Source organism: Capra hircus, chromosome 1 (genome assembly GCF_001704415.2).
Source record: "Capra hircus breed San Clemente chromosome 1, ASM170441v1, whole genome shotgun sequence".
Taxonomy (NCBI): Eukaryota; Metazoa; Chordata; class Mammalia; order Artiodactyla; family Bovidae; genus Capra; species Capra hircus.
In genome coordinates, this window is record NC_030808.1 from 78,280,190 (window position 1) to 78,299,504 (window position 19,315).

A 19,315-nucleotide genomic window follows, 5' to 3' on the forward strand; every position below is an offset into this window, starting at 1 on the left:
ATGCTGTGGGGGCTGAAGGCCAAATCATGCCTCTTGTGTGGGTTTGCAAAAAAGCACTACTTTTTCCACTGATAAGCATTCAACAGAGAGATAAAATCATGTAGAAGGATGGCAAGGAAATTTACTTTAGATTTTAAAAGTTTATGTTCATTTACCAAACTGCTCTATCAGAAGACAGCTTAATGTCTGGCAAACAGCTAACATAATGGGCCAAGTATTTTATAGTCACTCAACTATGTTATTAAAATATAATTGTGAATTTAAGGAAAGGAAACAGCACAACTATTTTCCTTTAAGGTACTCTAAGATATCAATAGTTTACCTAATTGCATCACTGAAAATTTGCTAGGTATGACAGGCTAAGGGCTTCCCTGGTGGCTCAGTGGTAAAGAATTCACCTACTAATGCAGAAGACATGGATTTGATTCCTGGGTCGGGAAGATCCCCTGGAGAAGGAAATGAGGAAATTGTAACCCACTCTAGTATTCATGCCTGGGAAAACCCATGGACAGAGGAGCCTGGTGGGGCTTCAGTCCATGGGGTCCCAAAAGAGTTGGATACAACTTAGAGGACTAAATAACAATGACAGGTAAGAGAAATTCTGGGTAGAAAGAAGCTGCTTCAATCATCCCAGGAGTTTGAAAGAGTACTTAAAATTCCCAAGGCCCTGCAACATGTTTCTCTACAAATATGACATCAAATATAGAGTGAGGCTTAATAATCAGAGGTGTGACTCTGCTACTTGGGAAACCTGATGCTTCAAGGGGGAACGTGTTAGCTTGTACATATATGCTTGTAAGCCTCAGGGTGCTGATCTTCCTGGCAGACCACTAACTGAATGGTAGCCCCAGCCAATGCACCTTTTGACCTCAAATGAACAAGGGACATAGGGATAAAAATTAAGATATGCCAATCTATACACTAGCACTGTTTGAAATCTAATCAGAAGCAAAGACCCGAGGGCTACATTTGATCTGGAGTGATCGATATTTTGCCATAGAAGTCATTCTAGTAAATTACCCAAGGACCGAATCTGAACTTACGATGTAGCAGGGCTCGCAGTAGGCTTTCTTCTCCACCGCGTAGAAAGGCTGCCCTCGGAGCTTGTTGTTACAGATGATGCAGGTGAAACAATCCACGTGGAAGACCTGATCCATGGCAGTGCATCCGGTCCCTTCCCCAACTACGTTTTCGCCACAGCGAGCACAGCGGCCTGGAAGAAAAAAGGGATTGACGGTAAAGAACACCTTCAGTTCTTCTGAAGAGGACACCATGGGCGACACAGTACAGCTGTCAAGTGAGCAGCAGCAACAGGGTCACCACCAATCCATCACCATCAAGCTCACAGGGACCATGGCAGCCGCCACGAGGCCAGCACCAAGGGGATCTTACAAACCAGCTGAGGAGCTGGCTCTCTTAGATGAGGCCCCACGGGAAGTGACCACATAGAACGCAGGTCTTCTGATGGGGAGACCAGTGCTCTGCCTCTGATCTCACACAGAAACGTAAGAGGAACTCGACTAAGGATGGTGGGAGTGGAAAGCACAGGATTCTTTCTCCTTGGGGCTACCAGTTAGACTGTGAGGAAACTGGGTCCAGACTCGAACTTCAGCTCCTTCTACAAAAGCCTGGGTTGCAAAGCCTCTGCATCCAGTCCTTAGTGACAGGCAGATTAAAAACAAAACTAGTCTCTTTTATTTCCAGACAGCACTGATTGTTTTTTCTCATACTGAGCTGGAATGCTTCCTCACTGTTACCCAATAGTCCCAGTTCTGTCTTTTAAGGCCTCAAGAAATACGTCTCATTTCTTACACTTGACACCCTTTAAGATATTACAACTCAGCATCGCCTCTAAATCTGCTTACAGTTTGACTATCCCTTAATCCTGCCACAGTTCCACAGACTGTAGGGTTCTGAGTCCCTCATGGTTGTGACTGTCATTGTCCAGCCCAGTGCGCTGTAAATTTTCAGCATAATACATTGATTCCTGGGGCTCCTGACCACATATCGTGTTTAGCTTGAAAAAAAACTGCATTAAGTTTTTAACTAGAACATTAAAATGTAATTAAAAAAAATTATATCATTGAAAGGCATTGTGCTGGCTACAGTCTATATCCATAACTGACTTCATTTTGGAAATCTTAAGCCAGAGGCCATAGTCACATTCATTTTCCCCTTCTTATTCTTTATTTCTATGAAGGCAAAAAGTCTTAACAGGTTATTACAAGTTCATTGGAAATGTCAGTAAGAATCGACAGACTTTTACAAATAAGCTTTAGCAAACCTAGTGCTTTTCTTGGTGCTTTATATATATTAACTCACTTCACATTCACAATAACTTATATGGCAAGTACTATTGCTATTGTTTCCTTACAGATGAGGAAACTGGGTTACAAGAGTGGTTAACTACCTTCTAACCCAAGCAGCCTAACTTCAGTGTTGATGGTCCTAACCACTCTGCTGTCTTGCCTCTACTTAGTTCTGTGCATTAGGATTGCACACAGAGCTGACACTATGGATAAATCTCTTACTAAAGACTGCTTTCAGTGCTCCATCACATTGGATTGACTACCATTTAACACCTAAAAGGGATGGGGGTTAAATAGTTCAACTCAGGAGAAAAGAGGCAAAGGTGTTTCTAACTTCCTCTGGTTGCATTGGTCCTGGGAAGTGTTTCTTAATATATTTTGTTGCAGAATTTAAATATAGACCAAATTTAGAACATTTTCCCTCTAAAGAATAGACCCAACTATAGAACATTTTCCTCCTAAAGAATAAGAAATATTAAATGCTGAAAAAAATGTCAAACTCTTCAGCGCTTGATATTTTTTTGAAGTCTTGATATCATATTCTTGACATTTGATACACTTTAATAAACTGTGTGGCTTGATTAACAAATTTATATCAAAGAGTGAACTTGTATCTGTTTTTATTATAAGATGTATAACCTTAGGAAAGTACTTTAAAATTTTAGACTGTCATTCCCTTCAGTAACAAAGCTAGGACTACCATATGGCACCACTGTTGTGAATTCAGAAAAAAAAAAAAAACCTCAACTGCTTTACTAGAAAGTTCACTATACTATGTTTGAAAAGGATGCTAAAAGTCTTGAGACTTTATGCCACTATCTGATAATATTTTATTACAAAGAACATACTGGAAATTGCAGGTGAATGGATCACCAGTGCATAAAATATAATTCAAAAAATTACATCATAATCACAGCTTTCAAAAATGTTTTTCTCAACTGCTTGTGCAAAGTAATCACATTCACTCCAGTGTATATAGATTCATTTCCAGTATTTACACAAGCATCGTGTTCACTAACACATTTTTAATATTTAGCTGAACTGATCTTTATGGTATTATCTTTATGACTCTTTTTTCCACTTTAAAAGAATCATTCAAATCACTGATCTAGTCTGGAAAAGTGAACAAATAGTGTAATGAAATAATAATAATCCTTTTAAAATGTAGATTTAGCAGCCACAGGAAAAAAATACTAATATGAAAATATTGTGAGCTGAATAGCACTGTCAGTGAACATCAGTTAAACACCACCAATCCACACAGGTTTCGTGGTACATATGCAATCATTAAGAACGTGATGATTCATTATGCCAGTCCAGGTTTGATATAGGATCCTTGGGGCTGGTGCACTGGGATGACCTGGAGGGATGGTACAGGGAGGGAGGTGGGAGAGGGGTTCAGGATGGGGAACATGTGTACGCCTGTTGTGGTTTCATGTTGATGTGTGGCAGAACCAATACAATATTGTAAAGTAATTAGCCTCCAATTAAAATAAATAAATTTAAGTTAAAAAAAAAGAATGTGATGATTCATTAAATCATATTGGATTCCTGTGAATATTATAATTTTACATCTTATATTCATTAAATGCAAATCAACAAAATAATTATTTACTACTCTTGCCTTTTGTAGACACCAAACTGGACTTCTTGATACTCCATTAGGGACTACCAGTGATCTGTAGACCACAGTTTGGAAAAAAATTTGTTCTGGTCAAATGTTATTGACTATTAGTCATGGTGGTTGATGAGGCAGGTAGAGGTAGCCATTATGATTCCAGAGCATGGTTGCCCAAAGTGTCAAGTCTGGAATCCAAAGGCCTGAGCTTACATGGTTTATAGAGAATTTGAGAGCAACGATGAGGATCTAGGGGAAAATTTCAATCACTGATTAACGGGAAAGGTCAGAACAGAGCCCTGAAGGTCAGGATGAAGGTCAGATAAGCTTTGGAATTCTCACTGTATTTAATAGGCATTCCTTAAACTATTCACTTTTTGTCCAGTTCTATAATCTTTATGCTGGAGAAGGAAATGACAACCCACTCCAGTATTCTTGCCTGGAGAATCCCATGGATAGAGGAACCTGGCAGGCTACAGGTCACAGGGCCACAAAGAGTCGGACATGACTGAAGTGACTTAGCACACAGCACAAAATCTGTATGATACCAGGAAAGGAATTAGACCATGTCACTGCCTTTCACATCACATGACAAAATGTGGTGTCATCTGAGAAAGTGCTTTGGAGACGTGGAAGGAACACTACACCTGAGAGGGCTCAGGAAAGGTTTTGTGGAGAAAGAGGCATTTAAGTCCAACCTTAAAGGATGGAATTGTGACAAGTAGGGATGGAAGAGAGAAAAACATTCGAGTTTTTCCACAAGAGGGGATGAGTGGCTAGGCTTCCTGGATCCAAAACCTCTGCAGTGGCTGGGTGGCAGAACAACAAGGTTTTGTCCTGGCAGGACAACAAGGTTTTGTCCTCTCAGCTATGAAAGCAGATGGACTGTGTTCACAAGGAACAGTCTTCTCCTTTATATTTTGGAGAATATTCTTCCAGAGTGGGTCAGGCTAATATGCTAGACCCAGACATGACCAGCGCTGGTGCTTCCTGTACTTTTCCTATTCTTGGGAGAAATCGGGGACACCAGGCTGGAGGGCAGTCAGTCTGGCACCTTTAAAATCACAGGCACAGAAAGAGCGGAGAACAAAAATTAAAAATAGCACTACACATCAGCAGGACGGAAAAGGTGCCCGAATGTTCCCTTTTTGTATTAACAAAAATTTACAAACTATGCCTTTTATGGAGGCATTCACAATGGGAAGAAAGTTACTCTAGCATAGTTCATCCTTGCTCCTAGAGGGGCTGGTGCTACACGTCATTAAAAGCATCCCATGATCTTGCTACCAATCTTAGAGAGAAGTATCTCAGTGCTTTTAAAGGAGAAAAACCAGGGGAATGGTACCAGACTTGGAGGCATTAGAGCATGAAGGAAACATAATTGATTAGGGGCCAATGGGAAGTTAAGGGTCAAGATCAGCCCCAAGGCTGGTGAGAGGAGCTTACTGGCAAAGCTCAGCATAGTAACCTAATGGCAGAGGGTTAGACAGCCTGGGGAGAATTTTGTCAGTGAATTGAGATGCCTGAACTAATAAAAAAGTCTCCCTGTATTTTTGTTTGTTGTACATATGGCTTTATATCGACCATGGAGCCAGTCGGAGATTCTTCTCACCGCTCCCCCTTCATCTCCCTTACCCCAGCAACTATCACAATCTCTGAAAAATCTCTGAAATGCTTCTTTTCCCTCACATGTCTGCTGACCACATTGGGCGTATTATCTTTCATGGGCCATTGCAATGAATTCTTGATTGTTCTGTTTTCTCTGATTTACTCCCTCTTACAAATGTGAAGAGGGCTTCCCTGGGGGCTCAGTAACAAAGAATCTGCCTGCCAATCTAAGTTCGATCCCTGGACCAGGAAGATCCACTGAAGAAGGAAATGGCAACACACTCCAGTATTCTTGCCTGGGAAATCCCATGGATAGGGGACCCTGGTGGGCTATAGCCCATGGGATTGCTTAAGAGTCGAACATGACTTAGCAACTAAAAACAACAGGGAATGGGAAGGCTTTATGGTAGTCTTACCACTTGAGCTCATTTGAAAAGACCCTGACGTTGGGAAAGATTAAAGGCAGGAAGAGAAGGCGATGACAGAGGATGAGATGGTTAGATGGCATCACTGACTCAATGGACATGAATCTGGGTAAACTCCAGGAGTTGGTGATGGACAGGGAGGCCTGGCGTGTTCGGGTTCATGGGGTTGCAAAGAGTTGGACGTGACTGAGTGACTGAACTGAAATGAACTGAACCACCTGAGCTAAGTGTAGAAGTTTAGTTTTTGAAAAAGTCACTTTAGGAATGGCATGGGTACAGAATGACATTACAGGCAAATCTAGTTAAACTAGGGAGGTAAGCTAGTGGGATCTGGGTTTTCCTTTTTAATGGTTTCAGCTTTCTCTTCTTGTCATATGAATTTATTTCCTGCACAATATGAAAATACAATTTCATTTAAAAATGATGTCCTTGTGACAAGTACAGAATTAATAAAGTAGATCATAGACCACCTTCTGCAAACCCTCCTTGTTTCTGAAGTGAGACTGAAAATATCCACAGTACTTTTGAGAATTGGTACCATGGCAAAAGAAGTTAACATACTCCCAGACTGAAGCCTTATTCAGCATCAAAAATAAACTAGTACAGAGACTTCCCTGGCAGTCCAGTGGTTAAGACTCCACTTCTACTTCCCGGGGTGAGGTTTTGATCCCGGGCCTGGAAACTATTAATAAGATACTGCATGCCATGCGGCACTCACAAAAAGAATAAATAAAAAATTAAAAAAGAAAAAGTAAACTAGTATATTTATGCAGACATAAAGCCAGGTCACATTTGTCTTCATATCATCCTTGCTAACTGACTTAGAAATTTCAGGCATAAGCAAAATTAATATTCTATCTTTAAATATTATAATGAAACTCTATACGCCAACTGTGTGATGCATCGGCTTTCTTACTAAGTACCTTCTAAAATATATTCTGAACAAAGTCCTGTTCCAAAAGTTGAATCAATAAGGTTATACCAGGGTAGTGAAATGATAGCAAGTTATTCCTAGAAGAAAGCTTGCTCCATTTTATCCTCTGTGTACCCACTGGAGTTATCTTCATAAAGTACAGCTTCTGTTAAACCTATTCAGAAATTATCTTCCACTGAAGGTACAAAAAGATCCAGAACAAGTTTGCACTCCTCATGTGACAGGTCCATATGCCATTCACTGAAGGTTCTAGGATGATGGCAATTTCTATTCAGCACAGCTTTTACTTTATGGAGCCATGTTGTATTAATGCGTGTAATAATAGACGACCTGTTTTTGTAAACTGCTTAAGTCCTAGGACAGTGATTCTCAACCTTGCTAGTATGTTGAAATAATCTGGAGAATTAAAAAAAAACAAAAAACAAAAAACACTGATCTCTGGGTCCCAGCTCCAGAGGTCCTGATTTCCTTGGACTGAGTTGGGGTGTCTTAGGATTGGACTTTTTAAAAGCTCTCCAGGTGATTACAATGTTCAGGCAAGTCATGCTACTGTTCCAAGGGGTGCATGTTTTTCTATTGCTCATCAGGATAACAGCTGATAGCTATTGCCCGAACACTTACTTCATCTGCATGCAAGACAGTTAGGGAACAGACTGTTAACCATGAGTTGGCTGAAAAAATTAGAGAATTTTCTGTGGCATCATAATATATCTTACTTTTCATGAACAACAGTAATTTCCCTAATGCTGTCTCTTTATGTCTTAGACTGAAGAGTTGTTAGTGGCTTTCTATCCATTGATAACATACATGAAGAGAATCAGCTAAGTTACCATAAAATAATTTGCCAGCATCAAGCCAGAGAAAGCAGTTCACATATATTAAATACAAGCCCACCTACAGAACAGGCTTCTTTTGTGCTGTAAATAAATTTAACATATGGCACTGCTATATGGCCTTGGAAAATACAAAACACACAAAGAATGTCAACAAAAAGCCATTTAAGGTGTGATATCACATTCCATACATCATACCTCAAACTGAGACTATTTTTTTGGACTCTACTCTTAAATAATGTGCCAATATCCAGTCTCCTATTGTCAGCGCTAGTTAGCTCTGTGAATCCTGAAATCCTTATCGTGTATTAAAAGCTGGGCTGAGGACACATCTAACTTTGTCACTGCTTGTGTGTAAATAATTATACTACTTCACTGTTATTGCTTAAATGGTCCTTGCAGAGACAGCTTGCAGATTCGATGGGCACCTGGATGGAGAGGAGAAGCAGAGGGCTGATGACTCTTCTCTCTTTCTCTTCCCTGTTCTCTCTCTCATACACACACATGCATGGACAACACGAAAAGGAGAAATGACTATGATAGCACTAGAACCAGCGGTAAATACATAAAGCTTTTGGAAGGAGACACAATAAAAAGCATTTTAGTACAAAATTAGAAGTTAAGCTAAGTAACAAGAAAACAAAATAGGTTCCCCAAATTCATCAGAAAGAATGGTTCAGGAATGGGTGAACAGAGGCCTGGATAACAAATCTGATGAGATGGAGAACCTGGTGACTTACTAGTAAAAGCCATTACAAAGTCTAACCATGCGGTGATTTGTTTACAGATACCTATTTGCTTGGGCTTCCCTGGTAGCTCAGCTGGTAAAGAATCCACCTGCAATGCAGGAGACCGTGGTTCGACTCTTGGATCGGGAAGATCCGCTGGAGAAGGGATAGGCTACCCACTTCAGTATTCCTGGGCTTCCCTGGTGGCTCAGCTGGTAAAAAAAATATGCCTGTGATGTGGGAGACCGGGGTTCGATCCCAGGGTTCAGAAGATCCCCGGGAGAGGGGAAAGGCTACACACTCCAATATTCTGGCCTGGAGAATTCCATGGACTGTATAGTCCATGTGGTTGCTAAAGTCAGACACAACTGAGCAACTTTCACTTTCACATATTTGCTTAGGTTGGACCTTCAGATAAGGAGGTAAATTGGGAGGGGGAATCCCACATAGGGCTGCAAAAACAAGCATGTTTCACTAAAATAAATATATCGCATCACAAGGAAGCATAACAAAGACATAAAAGAAAACTACTGTATCTTGTCCTCTGGGGCAGACACTGCATTAAGTATTCTATATACATTATCTTACTTAGTGCCATCAACCTTTCTTTATTATTATTTTGTAGATAAGAAACCTGGGGTTAAGTCACTTGGTCAAGGTCTCAAAGGTAGAAATGAGGTGAGACTGGGATGGGAATCAGATCAGATTTCTAAAGCCCATCTTTTTAATCAGCACATGGTTTTCTAGGAACACACTGCATTATGCAATCATATCTGTGATGTTTTCAGCATTGCTGAGGAGCAGGATCTATTCTCACTCTCAGGGAAAAAAAGGAAGCCAGTAGAGCATTACTTTTCCCATCCCTTAAGCCTCAGGAGAGCTTAGCGTCAGGGTTGGCTACACATGCGGAAATCAGTACAGGTAAGGATCCTTCAGAGAAGAGCCTGAAATGTTGAACCTCAAACTCTGGCTTCCCACCAGGTACATTTTAAAAATAATACAGATGGCCACACTCCACTTAAACACATTCTGATTCATTTGGTCTGGAGTGGGGACTGATATCATGATGCTAATGTGCAGACAGGTTGGGGACCTTTGTCCTAAAGGAAACCACGTGTTCATGTGTTCCACAAAGTGGAGTTTATCCAGAGTATTCTTAGAAAGTGGTGAGGTTTGGGACCAAAGTCCTGGCCCTCAGGAGCTACATCCTAGGAAACTGCAGAGGGAGTGAGTTGGCCACCAGCCACCCTGGTTCTGCTGCTGCTGCTGCTGCTGCTAAGTTGCTTCAGTCGTGTCCGACTCTGTGCGACCCCAGAGACGGCAGCCCACCAGGCTCCCCCATCCCTGGGATTCTCCAGGCAAGAACACTGGAGTGGGTTGCCATTTCCTTCTCCAACGCATGAAAGTGCAAAGTGAAAGCGAAGTTGCTCAATCATGTGCGACTCTTAGCGACCCCATGGACTGCAGCCCACCAGGCTCCTCCACCCATGGGATTTTCCAGGCAAGAGTCCTGGAGTGGGGTGCCATTGCCTTCCCTGACCCTGGTTCTAACCTTCACTAAACTAATATGCACAGGCATGGTGGTAAGGACAATCACGTTCTGACAACAACTTCCAGTCTCAGGAGGAGAAGCACAAACACAAAGGAAAACCAGACAACACAACAAAAGCAAAACAAAAAACAACACTGCTTTGCAATTTGGGATACAATACCTGGTGCCCTTTGAACAAAATTAGGTATTCCATGGTATAAAGGCAATCAGACAGAACTGCAAGTCTTGCCTTGTTACTCACTAGCCAGCAGTGGGAGCCTAAACAAGTTTTCTAAATTCTCTGAGCCTGAAGTCCCTTATTTTTAAAATAAGCAGTTGTGTCATCTATCCAGTTATTCTTTCAACCCGTCAACAGATACACTTACTGAGTTGCTATTGTGTTCTAAGTCCTGTGACAGTGGTTACCTTTACTCAGCCTCTATAAAAAGGAATGGATAAACAACAAGGTCCTATTTTATAGCACAGAGAACTGTACTCAGCATCCTATGATAAACCATGATGGGAAAGAATGCAATATATACACAAATATACTATAAATATGTGTGTGTTTATGTGTGTGTGTGTGTGTGTGTGTGTGTGTGTGTATAGAGAGAGATAACTGAATCATTGTTGTACAGCAGAAATTAACACAACATTGGAAATCAACTATACTTCAATTAAACAAATTTTTTAAAAAGGCCATGACAATGACTGCCTTGACTATCTGGTCACCAAGTTCAATGACAGGAACAGCTACAAAGTGCCGAGTACAGGCCTTGCTTCTTTCTCCCTCCAACTACAGGAGGCAGAGAACAACTTAAAATGAAGAGGACCAGAGGTGGATGCTCTGAATCCTCCTCTGAAGATAGTGGTCCACGTGAGGGTAAGAGGCAGTTGCATCTGTGAGGCAGTTATAAGATGTTTACCAATGTGGTACTACTATAATTTAGTGCTAGAAATTCAATCCCAAACTTGAAAAAGTTTGTAGACCCCAGAATGATGATAATCGTCAAGATTTATTCAGCACTTATTTGCCAAGCACTGTTTTAAGGCTTTAAATATTTTATCTCAAGTAATCCTTCCAACACCCTCATGATATGCTGCTGCTGCTGCTGCCAAGTTGCTTCAGTCATGTTCGACTCTGTGCGACCCCCAGAGATGGCAGGCCACCAGGCTCCCCCGTCCCTGGGATTCTCCAGGCAAGAACACTGGAGTGGGTTGCCATTTCCTTCTCCAATGCGTGAAAATGAAAAGTGAAAGTGAAGTCACTCAGTCGTGTCCGACTCTTAGCAACCCCATGGACTGCAGCCTACCAGGCTCCTCCGTCCATGGGATTTTCCAGGCAAGAGTACTGGAGTGGGGTGCCATTGCCTTCTCCACTCATGATATAGGTCCTCCCATTATGTTCATTAGAGTATAAGAGATGGCAGCCTAGGGCGATAAGGTAACTTGCCCTCAGCCACAGAGCTAACTGTTGAATCTGGAACTGGGACTCAGTCAGTCTGGACTTAAAACCCACTAAACTCCTCTTCTAACCTGGCTTTTGGCTTTAGAATTTGAAAATTCTGGCCTGGCAGATGTAAGCTTGCATAAGCCTTACAAAATTCCTAATAGGAATATTAGTATCTATTTTGGCTAAAGCATTATTTCAAGTTAATTGTTACACATAGGCATTTTCATAGTCTGATTCTTAATTTTAATCTGTTGTTCTATATTTAAAATTCATTTCATGATTGATCTGTTAACAGGAAAAAAACATCAATGTTTATTAGTACAGTGAAAAAGCTGTGACTGCAATGATTATTTTTGACTTAAGATTAAAATGTGCTGTATGGTATCTATCATGAAAATTTGCCTTTCCCTCAGGCTCTACTCAACGCTAAAAAACCTTTAAGTGTGCCATGTTACTTTGTAGTTTTATAGGTGGAAAATCTCCACATGAATTTTTGGTTATTTAAGAGCAAATCTACCATTGAGTGTTCCTGAAGCTACTGTATTTCAATATCTAACAACAGCCATAATATTCTCTTTACAATATTATTAAATAACAAGTACTCCTTATATTTATATATGGGTTTATAATTGTAAATGTACTTTCTCATTCAGTGCTACCAAAAAGAGCAAAATGAACCCTATAATTAACGCTCTTTCTTTTAGATTTTCAATATATGAAGACTGAAAGAAATCCTGCAAGCTCACATAAAACTTCTTCATTTCCATGTTCTTATTTGAAGCTTGTAATAACTAAAGGCCAGAGAAGACAATTATCTTCTTTTAACAAGTTAACCTAGGAATGATGTTGTGCATAACTTGACAGGTAGATAACAGAGCTGGAATTTAACCCTACTTCATCTAACCCCAAGTCCTAGTAATCTTGCTGGACCACATAACCTGCAAGCCTGGTGATGGGCCTAGAGATGGGTGATATTTTCACCTGATACTATGTTCCAGGGAAGCCATTCAGTCTTACTTGGGGGTTTTAGATTTTCTACTTAGTGCTGAAATGCTCATTATACATTGTTAAAGGATTTTAAAAATCCTAAAATGCAATAGTACATGAAAACTTAGAAACCATTCAGTCCAACCTCATTTGCAGATGAAAAAGCAAAGGCTCAGACAGAGAGAGTGCCTTGATTACGAGCCTACAGCAAATCAACAGCAAAGGTGAGACCTGAATCCAGGCCTTCAGGCTCTCAGCACAGTGCACTTGCTGTTGTTTATTGCTGTTTAGTCACTGTCCTGTCCATTCTTTGTGACCCCATGGACTCTAGCCCTCCAGGCTCCACTGTCCATGGGAATTCTCCAGGAAAGAATACTGGAGTGGGTAACCATTTCCTTTTCCAAGAGATCTTAACCCAGGAACTGAACCTGAGTCTCCTGCATTGGCAGGTGGATTCTTTACCGTCGAGCTACCAGGGAACATGCACTTATATTGCGTGAAATTATTTCCCAGTGGCTGCATCAAACATTAGCTTCTTTCCACTAGTAGGTGCTGTGGCCTGAGCATAAGGTACAGTTTCATTGTAAATAAAATATGGTGTCCACGAGGATGACTCCTACATGATTCCAGAACAAGGGTAACGCCATTACCCTCTGAACCAGCACAACCACTGGACTTCTGTCTGAAACACCTGTTATACTTTGGATTTGCACATCTAAATGCTCTGAAAATGGAAAAAAAAAAAGCAGCAGCAAGATGTGGGGTGCTGGGTTCTGCTGAGGTACCATTTGGTAAAAGAAGGTCAGTTTCTGGTTCCTGTTTAAACAAAGCTGGTCTGAATCCATCTGTCCACTGGAGTTAATGTATTCAATAGTCACTTGATTGGCTTCCACTTTTATTTTATTTGTTAACATTAGGCTAAAAACCATTTGAGTGAAATAAGTAGCAGGTTTGTGGTCAGAACTGAGTTCTAGTCCTGGTTCTAATATATATATATATCTGTGACTTTGGGCAAACAACTCAGTGACTCAAAGTGTTACTGGGAGGAATATATATATATATATATATATATATATATATATATATATATATATAATATAAAGCTATAAGTGCAAACAAAATGTAACGAATTCCTTCAAACTATATCACTGTAAGAGAAATTTTGTTATAAATATTAATGCAAATCACATGCACAATATAGCATAAAATATTTATATATCTGGGGCTTGTATCCAGGGATCATATTTTGAGGAATTCCTATGCAAAACTACAAGATGGAATGCAGTATTGGATGTGAGTAGATAGATTTTGAGGAGCTAAGCTTCTTGGAAATGCTGGCTGTGCCATTATTTTCCCAGGGGAGCAGGCAGAGGGATGCCATGAATATTTGACACATGATGCTACATCAGAGCTCAGAGGGAGACCAAGGCACTAAGTCTTAGATCTTTAGGCCATTTTTGCCCTTGCGTGTCTGTAAAATCCTCGTTGCTAAACTGCAGTAGGCATGGATTCCATCTCTAGCACTTGCATAGCAACACTGAGCTCTCTGGGTGCTGAAGTGATGTCTTAGGAACAGATACGAACACATGTATGCATGCACACAGTATGTGAAAGCACGCAAGATTGAAAGTGATTAGTGCATTACTCTTAGGTAATACTTCCCACTGCGATTACGCTCCTGGAAAAATTCCTCTGTCTCAAACAGCTTGCACAATTGTCTGCTAACACTTGCCCAAAATGTTTGGGATAAAAATGGTGTCAAATTTAAGGAAACACACTTCTCAACTTTCTTTGTTAACATCTGAATAAAACATGAGAAGGTTCCTACTTTACCCCTCTCCTCTTTCATTCAGAGAACAAGTCCCTTCACAACCTTGCTTGGTGTGAGAGAAGAAATAGTCACCCTCCTTTGCCACCTTCAAAATGGCACAATCACTGGGTTTAAAGGTAGAAAAGCTTAAATTCCATCCTAATAAATCCCACTGGCTATCGTCATGTCTGAGGTGCAGTGCAATATTTTATAAAAAGAACAAAGCAAGAAATCACATATCTATCTGGGAGAAGCTTGTGGCCCTGTGAGATCATGGAACAACAGCACAAGAAAGGCACAGAAAGTTCTCCAGGAAGGATTTGGTGGGGGACTGAAAGAACACGTTGATATGAGAGTCTGAGCAATACTGGAACATTTCCTTAATGTACCTGGCCGAGGCATATATTGAATACTTTCTAGCTCTGGCTATAAAATGAATACACTGAATCAAGTGATTTGAAGTGTTTTTCTAAGCACCTTCCTAGTCTTCAGTTTTTCATTCTAAGATGAATTTTATAAGGTGAATATGAAAATTGAAATGAGATTAAGTCTGCCTGAGGGTAAGGAGAAGAAGCTCAATGATAATATTTGGATACCTTTTCAAGACCCCAAATTTGTTGAAAAACTATAAAAGCTATAAACAAACAAAATATAAGAAAACCAGGCAATAGGCATGTTCTGTTTATGTCAGCAGAATATGTCTGGGTGATTCCTCTTATAATAATGTAGTTTCCATTTTTAGATTATCATATTCAGTAAACTCTTAATTTTTATGGAATAACTAATACCCAAGCATCTAATATCTAGTGAGATAAGTTAAGGGCTCTCCCTTAGCAAGGCGAGAATAGGGAGATCCCAGACACCAAGTAAATCCACAGAAACTGCACAAAACCAGATAAGCTCCGTCGTGGGTTCTTGCATCAGCTCGTTTATGTACTTTCATTTGTAGTTCTATCTCGGGCAAGAGATACCACACAAGGGGAGTGCAAAGTTGAAGGTCTTTAGCAAAAATTTGAACTGTCAACACAGCTTGGCATTATCAGCATTCTGTTAAGTTCAAAGAAGTTACAACAAATACAGCTTGCTTTATTTCTGAAACAAAACTGTGCACATATTTGTGGCCATAATACGAATTAACCTGTAGACTGCTCCTTTCATCTATCCAGTGTGTTTTTCTTCCCCCTGTTACAACATGTTGGGGTTATTTTTTCCCATCTGGAATATTCTCAAACTGTTCTCTTAGAAGCATTAGAGAGAAAGAACAGTGTATGAAAAGACTGGAGAGACTGACTTCTACAATGAGATTAGAGAAGCTATATATGTAAATATGATGAGGCTATAGGATGACTGAGGAGTGCCATGATGGTGGTCTATAAGTATTTGAAAGGTGTGAATGCTGAGGAATAATTTAGCTTGGTCCAGGTGGTACAATTGGAAGTGATGGTATATCTTAAAGATAGGGAAGATCTCTGTTAAAAAAAACACTAAAATAAGTTGTTGTCCATGGGATACAGTGAAACTGGAACAGAACAGCAGTTGAAAAACATTAGCATAAAAGTCATCTGAGTTAAATTCGCCCATTCCAGGCCATTTTAGTTCACGGACTCCTAAAATGCTGATGTTCACTTTTGCCATCTCCTGTTTGACCGCTTCCAATTTACCTTGATTCATGGACCTAACATTCCAGGTTTCTATGCAATATTGCTCTTTACTGGATCAGACTTAACTTCCATCACCAGTCACCTCCACAACTGGGCATTGTTTTTGCTTTGGGTCTGTCTCTTCATTCTTTCTGGAGTTATTTCTCCACTCTTCTCTACTCTTCTGGAAAACGTGAATTTAACTCATATGACCATTATATCTACTACTGTGGGCAAGAATCCCTTAGAAGAAAAGGAGTAGCCCTCACAGTCAACAAAAGAGTCTGAAATGTAGTTCTTGAGTGCCATCTCAGAAAACAACAAAATGATCTCTGATCATTTCCAAGGCAAATGCCACAACCAGTAAAGCTGAAGAAGCTGAAGACGAATGTTTCTGTGGAGACCCTACAATACCTTATAGAAGTAACACCCCCAAAAATGTCCTTTTCACTACAGGGGACTGGAGTGCAAACTAGGAAGTCCAGAGATGCCTGGAGTAATGGGCCAATTTGGCCTTGGACTACAAAAAGAAGCAGGGCAAAGGCTAACAGAGCTTTCCAGGAGAACACACTGGTCACAGGAAACACCTTCTTCCAACAGTGCAAGAGAAGACTCTACACATGGACATCACCAGATGGCCAACACCAAAATCAGACTGATTATATTCTTTGCAGCCAAAGATGGAGAGGCTCTATACAGTCAGCAAAAACAAGACTGGGAGTGGACTGTGGCTCAGATCATGAACTCCTTATTGCCAAATTCAGACTTAAGTCGAGGAAAGTAGGGAAAACCACTAGACCATTCACGTACGACCTAAATCAAATCCCTTATGATTATACAGTGGAAGTGAGAAATAGATTCAAGGGATTAGATCTCATAGACAGAGTGCCTGAAGAGCTATGGATGGAGGTTTGTTACATTGTACAGGAGTCAGTGATCAAGACCATCCCCAGGAAAAAGAAATGCAAAAAGGCAAAATGGTTGTCTGAGGAGGCCTTACAAATAGCTGAAAAAGAAGATAAGTGAAAGGAAAAGCAGAAAAGGAAAGATATACCCATACGAATGCAGAGTTCCAAAGAATAGCAAGGAGAGATAAGAAAGCCTTCCTCAGCAATCTATGCAAAGAAATAGAGGAAAACAACAGAATGGGAAAGACTAGAGATCTCTTCAAGAAAATTAGAGATACCAAGGAAACATTTCATGCAAAGATGGGCTCAATAAGGACAGAGATGGTATGGACCTAACAGAAGCAGAAGATATTAAAAAGAGGTGCCAAGAATACACAGAAGAGCTATACTAAAGAGATCTTCATGACCCAGATAACCACAACGATGTGATCACTCACCTAGAGCCAGACATCTTGGAATGCAAAGTCAAGTGGGCCGTAGGAAGGATCACTACGAACAAAGCTAGCGGAGCTTTGTGGAATTCCAGTTGAGCGTTTTCAAATCCTAAAAGATGATGCTGTGAAAGTGCTGCACTCAATATGCCAGCAAACATGGAAACTCAGCAATGGCCACAGGACTGGAAAAGGTCAGTTTTCATTCCAATCCCAAAGAAAGGCAATGCCAAAGAATGTTCGAACTACCACACAATTGCACTTATCTCACACGCTAGCAAAGAAATGCTCAAAATTCTACAAGCCAGGCTTCAATAATACATGAACCATGAACTTCCAAATGTTCAAGCTGGATTTAGAAAAGGCAGAGGAACCAGAGAACAAATTGCCAACATCCGTTGGATCATCAAAAAAGCAAGAGAGTTAAAAAAAAAAATCTATTTCTGCCTTATTGACTATGCCAAAGCTTTTGACTATGTGGATCACAACAAGCTGCTGAAAATTCTTAAAGAGATGGAATACCAGACCACCTTACCTGCCTCCTGAGAAATCTGTATGAAGGTCAGGAAGCAAAAGTTAGAACCAGACGTGGAACAACAGACTGGTTCCAAATCGGGAAAGGAGTACGTCAAGGCTGTATATTGTCACCTTGCTTATTTAACTTACATGCAGAGTGTATCATGTGAAATGCCATGCTAGATGAAGCACAAGCTGGAATCAAGATTGCCAGGAGAAATATTAACCTCAGAAATGCAGAAAGTGAAGAACTAAAGAGCCTCTTGATGAAAGTAAAAGAGGAGAGTGAAAAAGTTGGCTTAAAACTCAACATTCAGAAAACTAAGATCATGGTATCAAGTCCCATCACTTCAAGGCAAATAGATGGGGAAACAGTGGAAACAGTGGCAGACTTCATTTTCTTGGGCTCCAAAATCACTGTGGATGGTAACTGCAGCCATGAAATTAAGTGATACATGCTCCCTGGAAGAAAAGTTATGACCATCCTAGACAGCATATTAAAAAGCAGAGACATTACTTTGCCAACCAAGCTTTGTCCAGTCAAAGCTATTTTTTCTAGTAGTCATGGATGTGACTCACATCTATGGATGTGAGAGTTGGTCCATAAAGAAAACTGAGTGTCCAAGAATTGATGCTTTTGAACTGTGGTGTTGGAGAAGACTCTTGAGTCCCTTCGACTGCAAGGAGATCCAACCAGTCTATCCTAAAGGAAATCAGTCCTGAATATTCATTGGAAGGATTGATGTTAAAGCTGAAACTCCGATACTGTGGCCACCTGATGCAACGAATTGAATTATTTGAAAAGACCCTGATGCTGGGTAAGATTGAAGGCAGGAGGAGAAGGGGACAGCAGAGGATGAGATGGTTGGATGGCATCACTGACTTGATGGACATGAGTTTGAGCAAGCTTCGGGATTTGGTAATGGACAGGGAAGCCTGGTGTACTGCAGTCCATGGGGTCACAAAGAGTTGGACACGACTGAGTGACTGAATTGAACTGAACTGACTAAGCATAAAAGTCAGAAGACATGCGCTTATGGCTTGGCTTTACCATACACACACAGCTATGTGACCTTAGGTCATTTAAACACCATGGGCCTCACATTTACCTGTTCCAAAAATTAAAGTATGAACCACATTAGCGATATTTGAAGTGTGCTCCAAAGAACCTTTAGTGTTCTGGGGATTCAGCTATGTGGGATCATTAGAACAGGAAGAAGAGTGGAAGGGAGAGATGAGGACCTGAGCCCCTTTATCAGTTTCATCTATATACAGTGAACTTCCTCAGAAGAATTTTTCTGGCATTTCGTAAGGTAAAAAAACAGAAAAAAAGTTTGCACAAGAAGTTTGCCGATTTATAAAGTTTGAGAAAAGTATTAGAGACCAGTTTGAGACCCATTCCTGTCTAAAAGTCACTTTAGAAGGCAGAAGGCTCAATAAAAAATTATGCTTTCACAAAATGATTATTGAGCACCTACTGTGGGCCAACTTTGCTGGTAAAACAGTTAGGCAGATCTGCCCTTGTGGAAGTCATATTCCAAATGTAATTTTTAATATAGCATTGCCAAAAATTCATAGATGAAT

The 19,315-nt window shown here is 40.4% G+C and overlaps 1 protein-coding gene across 7 annotated transcripts in view; it reads right to left on the reverse strand.

Annotated features, from left to right (window-relative positions):
• The window catches only part of LPP (LIM domain containing preferred translocation partner in lipoma), a 739,124-nt gene that overhangs the window by 117,611 nt on the left and 602,198 nt on the right, over nt 1-19,315 (reverse strand). For all 7 annotated transcript variants that reach the window (XM_018046708.1, XM_018046713.1, XM_018046723.1 and 4 more), the window contains one exon: nt 1,044-1,213. In XM_018046708.1, coding sequence (XP_017902197.1) covers nt 1,044-1,213 — 170 coding nt within the window. The remainder of the gene's footprint in view (nt 1-1,043; nt 1,214-19,315) is intronic.